The 8021-nt window shown below is 43.5% G+C and overlaps 1 protein-coding gene across 1 annotated transcript; it reads left to right on the top strand.

Annotated features, from left to right (window-relative positions):
• Positions 1–168: 168 nt before the first annotated feature.
• On the top strand, positions 169–6953 carry LOC104162511 (aldose reductase-like; the record flags this gene model as incomplete). The annotated part of the gene is made up of 9 exons (XM_009701251.1): positions 169–336; positions 1615–1731; positions 3011–3088; positions 3723–3845; positions 4352–4452; positions 4614–4695; positions 5217–5300; positions 6040–6122; positions 6814–6953. Coding segments are annotated over 9 exons (879 nt in total), but the record flags the coding sequence as incomplete, so codon positions are not given.
• Positions 6954–8021: the final 1068 nt, after the last annotated feature.

Below are 8021 nucleotides of genomic sequence, written 5' to 3'. Positions count from 1 at the left end.
GAATGGCTGGAGGCTGGCTTTAAGCTCAGGTACCTGTGCTTGAGATGTGTACAGACTCAAAAAAGCTCCTCTTAAAGCCCTTTGTGTGTTTGTCTACCCTCTAGCTACCTAAGGAGCAGCATGTGAGAATCCCAAACCAAGACATATCATACCCTCTTTTTTTTTTAGTCTCCCCCAGGTAAGGTGGAAGCTGCGGTGATGGCTGCCATTGATGCTGGGTACCGCCACTTTGACTGTGCTTATGTGTACCAGAATGAGAAGGAAGTCGGGGAGGGGATTCAGCAGAAAATCAAGGAAGGTGTTGTGAAACGAGAGGACCTCTTCGTTGTCAGTAAGGTATGGATCTGGCAGTTTTGGATTATGAACAGATTGGCTTTACCTGTGATACTTTTACAGCAGGAAGCTAAAGTAGTTTTATGCTGTAGCATTGGAGAAGCTTCTAATGTAAATGAGATCGCTCCAGATACTACACTCTTGTTTTACTTCATTAGCACAGTGATAGAGTTTTTCTTTCCTGTCCACTGACAGTAATTTTTATTGTTGTAGCCATTGGATACAAAGAATGAGTTCCTTGAGCTTTGAGCAGGGAGAAGAATCAGCTTTATCCTAACTGTCTGGTGGCAGCTTTCTTCCCCAGTCAATCTGATAACACTGAAGGAAGTCAAGACTCTGATTCCCCACCCCCAAAAATCTACAAAAAGCTTGCGCACCACAGGCCTGCTGTGGTCTGGCACTCTGCTGAGGAGACCCAAAAGTGATGGGGGATGGATGAGGAGGAACCTGGCCCTGTGTCTCATACCTGCAGACCAACTGGTGCGGAAGAAGGGAAGCAGGAAAAGGCAGAGTGGGCCAGGTAGCACCAAGCAAGGTAGAAACCAGTGATACAGAGATCTGAGGCCACTTGGTGTGAAGGACTGATAGAGAGGCAGAACCAGTTTGGTCACGGCACCTCACTGACTGCTAAAGCACAGCAGAGAGAAAACCCCAGCAGTGCCTGGTGCTTGTCCCGGCAGCAGGCTCGCAGTCCTGCCAAAGGGTGTCTCTGCTGTGTGAGGAAGATGAGGTTCTGGCACCTTGGGACAGTGTAATCTGCTCAGCACAGGTCCCAAGGAAGGTGTCGCTGGTGGGTTCGCTTTTGCTTACTAAGGAAAACAGGTTATTTAGCTGTACTCTGAAGTTGCCTCTTACCTTGGTAAAGGTTGGTGCTAACCATATCTTTGTGGCTTGTCCTATATTTTCTTGGCTTTGCCTGCTACATTCAATGCAGGAGTTTTATGTGTGGTGAGGAATGACAGATATGTGTCTTCACTTAAAAGCCACTCATGCAAAAGCTAACTCTGTAAAAGGAGGTAGCACAAATTATGGCTCTAATGGAACTAGAGGACTTTGTTATGATCCTGCTCAAACACCTGTGCTGCCACTGCACATGCTGCCTTCAGTGTCACAGGCCAGTCCTATCACAGAGCAAGCCTCATCTGAAGAGCACTAGGTTGGCCTCATTCCACATCACCTTCCAAAGGAGACAGGTACTCTCCTCTCAAGAACAGGACAAAAGGGTTCCAAGAGCTTTAACCCAGGAGATCATGGTGTGCCTTGGTTGTTTTTTTTCTCTAGCTATGGTGTACATTTCATGACAAACCTCTGGTGAAGGGAGCCTGCCAGAAGACTCTTGCTGACCTGAAACTGGATTACCTGGATCTTTACCTCATGCACTGGCCTTTTGGTTTCAAGGTACAGTAGCGGCAGTGCCCTTGGTGTTGTTTCTTGTGACTACTGCTCTTGGGGAGCTATATGGATTTACAGCCCAACAATTGCTTTGGTTGAGAAAGACAATCATGTCTGTTGTGCGTACTAGCACTTCTCTGGTGCTCAGCTTTACTCTGGCCACGTGAGCCAGGCTCTTGATCTCTGCCCCTGAGACTGTTGCTTGCATACTCCTTTGATTCTGAGAATGATGGTCTGAAAACTAGGAGCAGGTCTCCCAGCTGCAAGCCTAGGATAGGCTGCTCTCCCTTTCTCTTATGAATCAGTGTATGCTCATCTCAAAATTACCCCTTGCAGGAAGGAGGGCTGCACTTTGCCGCCAGTCAAAAATTCTCTCTGTGTTACAGAATCAGAGCAAGAGAAAATATTTCTGTTTTCCATTTCTCTCTTTAATCACCAAGTCCTTAATACAGTACAGATTGAGCTGAACTTGCCTGTAGGAGCCTTAATGTTGTTCCACTGAGACAAGAGTTCAAAAGGGTAAACTTCTTGGAGGCCTAAACTCTTTCACAGATTAGTGAAGGAGTTGATGTCTCATTTTACTATTTCTAGTCTTAGCCTTTCTGTCCTGCTACAGTTGGATCAGTCTCCATCCTACCAGTTGCTTTTGAGATGCTCATCTTTATTTCATACTCTGGTTTAGCTTTATGTTAACGAAGATGTGAAAATGAAACTGTCTCATGGTGACAGTAGCAAACAGCTGTTAAATGCAGTTCAGTCTTAGTGTCTTTTCATAACTTATACACAAAGAATCTTCAAATTTTCCTAGTATTAGTGCCTTTACACTGAGCTTTGTCACAGAAGAACTGTCACTGCACATAACTCTTTTCAGCAGATCTGGTGTTGTGCAGACCAAAGCTACATGTTCCCAGTACCTAACTAGGTCCCCTGATGCCCTTCTGGAAAAAGAATAAAATGGTTCTTCCTAAGTGGGCACAAAAGAACAATACATGAAGTGAACATGCGTGAGACTGGAGGCTATAGTTCTGAGTGGTTTGTTTCCCTGTAGGTGTTTGGATGAGTCATCATTTTGAGGGGTCCAGCAGAAAAAAACCTGTCTTTACAGGAATGGTCACTGGCAAAAATGCCTTAAATTACTCCTGCTCCTCAGCAAGGAATGACTGAATGTAGACAAGAATTAGTGTTCTTGCCTGCACTATAAGTTTAAACTATTGTGGTTGGGAGCTCTCATAGTATTAAGCAAACTTCTCAATGAATTTTCAAGCATTTTCTTTGTCATTTACAGGCAGGAGAGGAGCTGTTTCCCACAGATGACAAAGGCATGTCAATACCCAGCAACACTGATATTCTACAGACATGGGAGGTAAGTTCAGCCACAGCAGAGAAGACATGTCTTCTGTCCTTAGCAGTGGTGCTAGCTGCAGCAGTCACAGAATGGCTCATGTGTCTATGCAGAATTAGTTGGAAAGAATTCACAAAAGTATGTGGTAGCTTTTAAAAATGTGCTGCTTAGTCAAGCTATTATTCCTATTCACTTTAAGTCACTGAGCTGCATAGTCACTTTCAGTGGAGCTGCAGACGAGACTGAGGTTAGAAAAAGTTATTTACTTGGCCATAACTGTATGATTCTTCTTCACCACAGATCTCATGCAGTTCTTGAACTGCTCAAACAGATTTTGCAGAAACAGACACTTAGATTGTGATCCTGCCATCCTCCTAGGGCATAGCCCTCCAGTGCTGTGACAATAGAGTTAGGCTTCTTTTCCTCGTGTAATTCAATGAATTTCAGTCTCAACAATGATTTTTTGGGCTTTGGTGTGATAGAAGACATGGCACAGATACTGCCAGTACCCACTTTTCCCCTTGAGAATCAAAAACCTGGCAAGTCCAAACAGTTATTTTGTGCTTCCCATCAAGAGAAACAAGCCACATCAGGAAAAATGTATTCAGGTCATGTCTTGTATGCTGGATGCTAACTTTGCTCCACTTTATGTTAGGCCATGGAAGAGCTGGTGGATGCTGGTCTGGTAAAAGCCATTGGAATTTCCGACTTTAACCGTGAGCAGACTGAAAGAATCTTGAACAAGCCGGGACTGAAGTACAAGCCTGCAAATAACCAGGTAAGCTGCTAAGTGACTGCAGGTGAATAGTTTTCAGGGATTATAAAGATCTGACTACAGTTGAATGAGGAGATGGAGAAAGGGAGGAAAAGTAGACAGAAGATGGACTCTAAATCCTGCTCTGTGGATATTTCTTGGTACAAAAAGGACCAGAATACTTCCTTTTTGTCTCATCTTGTTGAACTACTTTTTACAAATTTTGGAGTATTTTGCTATGAAGCATTCGCTCTCGAGGGATAAAGAATCCAGACATGAGCTATCATTCTGACTCTAATCAGTAACTTCCACAAAGCCCCTCAGAGCATAATCCAAAAAGCACATAAGGACTCTAATATTAAAGGTGATGCCCTGTAGCATTATAGTCTTGTATTGTCACACAGACCACGTGCAGGGTAGGATGAAGGCTGCCTGTAATCAGGAAATCAGGACTCAGGAAAAAAAATCTCTGGAGCATGGGAACACTACAGTAGTTCTACAACTGTCAGTCTCTGCTCCTGTGTTGGCAGATCGAGTGTCATCCATACCTTTCCCAGGAGAAGCTTATCAACTATTGCCAATCCAAAGGGATCACTGTGACAGCATACTGTCCCCTTGGACGCCCTGACAGGTAATTTCCAAGTGGGTTACTGTGGTTTAAGTTTGAAATATTCAGAATAATTGAATGAGTAATGGTGCAGGTGTGTGTGTATATATATATTTTTATTACTTATGCTATGTAGAATCTTTCTGGAGTGATTCTTTGCCTTTTTTTTTTTTTCCTCTGTGTAGGGCTATGTCAGGGAATCCTTCTCTTCTGGATGACCCCAAGATCAAAGAGATTGCAGCCAAGCACAACAAAACCCCAGCACAGGTAGGTAGATGCCAGACAGTGGGGTACTCCTTCCTGTAGCACAGCCATTAAGGAAACTGTCTGAAAAGAGGGTACAGCCTCTATCAATGTTTCCTGTGAATTGTGGTGCTCCTTTGTGGAAGCAATGCAGGTTGCCTACTCTGTGGCCTACAATATATGTTACTACTGTCTCTTTGGCCCTTGGCCAGGAAAATATTTTTGACCCATCTTCAGATGTCACTTCCCCTCTCAAGTTCTCTTGCAGAGAATGAAAGCCTTGCATAGACTGCTAAAAGCCTAGGTGGGAAGAAAAGGAATTGACTGTCCCAAAACTGGATGGGAGAGGAGGCCTTCCATGTGGGCCACCACCACTTCCCTCTTTGCTCTTCAGGAAGTGCTACCTAGGCCATAGGGACAGGAATGGTTTGAAACATAGCTCTGCAGAAGCAGGTATAGCTTAGGGAAAACAGCTGTTGGAAGAGGCTCTGCTTCCTCCAGAGCAGTAGCCATCCTCTCTCTGACGCAGCTGTCTGTTCTTGCAGGTTCTCCTTCGCTTCCAGATCCAGAGAAACGTGATTGCGATTCCCAAGTCTGTCACACCACAGCGCATTGTGGAGAACTCCAAGGTGAGTGATTGAGTGACCTGGGTGCTGCCCTTCAGGGACGGCATGGCTTCCCCTTGCAGAGCAAGCAGTGACCCTTTCTCTCCCTTCCCAAGTCCTCCTCAGACAAGACTGGGCTTTTTCTGTCTGGAAGCTAGGGCTACAATGAAAACTACAGCTGGAGAAAAGATAGACAGCTCTTGAAAACAGTATGCTGATATCAGTCACCTTACATAGTGTCTCTTGTTCTGTGACTTGTGGATGAAGTGCTGGGCAGGGCTTGCTTGGAGCCCAAGTGCAGTAACATACCTCAAAATACAGAGTAAGCAACACTAAGGGAAGAGTCCTGGTGTCAATAAACCACATTGCTCCTTTGACTGTTAAGTTTTTTCCCTGATATTGGACATCAAGATTTCAGAAGTAATATAGCTGGGTTTACGGAAATATGAAAGTCTTCCAGATATTTCTTTGCAATTGCAGAGAAATGCATCTTCCACAAATAGAGGCATTCTGCAACACTAAGTTGCTCACCAAATATCTTGGAACAGCTGGCACATGTAACTGCAACTGGCAGTCTTTTGTTTGTTTCTTCCCTCTGCCAGTAGAGTCTCAAAAATGCAAAGATACTACTTTTTCCTTTCCCTGTCTCATGAAGCCATTTCTAACCACCACCCTTTCTGATGTGAACTTGTTCTTTAATCTTGTGAATCTTGCTTCTGATTTGATTCGTTCAGAGAGGTGATTCCCAGCTGTTCCTCTTTAGGTGTTTGACTTTGAATTGACTAAAGAGGAGATGGCAACTCTTCTCAGCTTAAACAGAAACTGGAGGATCTGTGAAATGATCATGTAAGTGACAGCTTGTTTTTTCTGATCTCATAGGTACTGGTATAGCTGGGTATATTTTGAAATCTGAAATAATTTGGGGGATGAAGCATCTGTTCTTTAACATCTTAGTGGAGTTAAATTTTCACTTTATTGACTAAAGGATAAGCATAAGTCATACTATGTATTCATTGTGAATCCTTTCTCCAGGAAACTTTGTGTGCCTGGAATGCCAAATGGTAGGTTCTAGTTGATGACTATGTCCGTATTGACGAAATGAGCATTAGGCAGTTTTAAACTTATGGTAACTTTTTTCTGTCAGTTATAAACTGATGTCAGCTCTTACACAGGTGGTTGGGGGAGGGAATGACCATCTGACGTGCAGTATGAAGAATGACTGGTTGCAGATGTGCACCTTGGAAGCCTATAGCAAGACAAGAAGTCTTGGCTGAAAGGCCACAGAAACTGCTGTTCTCTATGTAAGCAGTGTGAACTTTATCTAGAAAGTAACTTGGTCCTACCACTGTTCAGTGCCTGAAATTTAGGAAAAGACTTGAACTTGTTGGTGATGTATGCCATTTCTATACTAATGAGTCTCTTAAATTCATCCTGCAACTACACAGTTCAGAGCCTCCCATGAAGGCTCTTCTGTATAACCAGTGTATAGCATTTATTTCAGCCTTTAGAGTAATCTTTCCTCCTTGATTTCCTCCAGGTGCAAAAATCACAAGGAATACCCTTTCAATGCAGAATACTGAAGATAGTTTTATCCTAACCTCCTGCAGGCCTCTGGGGTCTAAGCTTCTACTGTTCCCTGGAGTTATCTACTATGTAGCTTGCACACTCTCTCTCCTGCCAGCAAGGCATAGTATATGTATTCAGTGACTTTGGGTTTTTCTTCTTTGGTAGAAGGAAATGGTGAAATTGTTCTGAAGAACAAGTTATGGGCTATAATAAGTATCTAATCATTAGATGAGTGTCTCTCACTGGAATAGCGAAGCAGAAAACATGAATGAACTAGCAACTGATTTTTTTTTTTCATCTTCTGTCTTGCATTGGCACCACTTAAGGTTGCAGGGTAAGGATATGTGAGCGCAGGAGACAGATCCATCCTGAAAGAATGAACTATATTATCACTGCCTGAAGATAAAAGACAACAATTTACTTTTAGAGCACAGCCCAAAGCTTTCTGGGAAAGAAGAATAAATGGGAGAAATGTCCAGACCTACAGATGCAGCCTTATTTCAGTCACATTCTCTTACAGGCTGAAAGTGGACAGCGATTAGTGTTCAGTTTTAGTCTTATCCAAGATAAAAAAGCTTAGATTACTGCTGGTTTGGAAGTTCTGTTCTAATGTGAAAAACTGACAAACCAAGCCACTTGCATCAACACTGTCATTGGAAACAATCATCCATATTCAATTTCAAATGATGTCACAGGAGTATCAAAAGTTGAATAACTTGGTATAATAAGGTTTGGTTGACAGAGCAATGCTGACAAGAACAGTTGAGTATGACAAGCCTGAGTATGGACTGTGGATAAATGAGCAACAGGAGACCAACACCTGAAACTGCTGGAAAGCTGTGCGGTGGTATTGCTGTGGACTGATTTGGTTGGTAGGCTGTGCTGACATCCGGCTATTAAAAACCTGGAGTAATAAAGACTGGAGGGAGAGGGGAGACTGTTAAGCAGGTGTCTGATACTGCACAGAAGCAGAGGGTGCAAGGTGGAACTATTAAGTGTTAATACTGAGCTGCTGCCCAGAGCCTGACACAGGAGCAAGTGTTATGTTCCTTCCAGGCTATGCTGTGCTGACTCACTGGCATGGTAACTGGGACAGGTCTCTGTAAACTGTAATTGCATGTACGAGTAAAGCTTTCCCCTGACAAAGCCTATCCCTCATGGTGGAGGATGCATGAGAGC

The sequence above is a fragment of the Cariama cristata genome, unplaced genomic scaffold (assembly GCF_000690535.1).
Source record: "Cariama cristata isolate BGI_N322 unplaced genomic scaffold, ASM69053v1 scaffold16755, whole genome shotgun sequence".
NCBI lineage: Eukaryota > Metazoa > Chordata > Aves > Cariamiformes > Cariamidae > Cariama > Cariama cristata.
The sequence above is the reverse complement of the archived record's forward strand: the minus strand, read 5'-3'. Positions and strand labels throughout refer to the sequence as shown.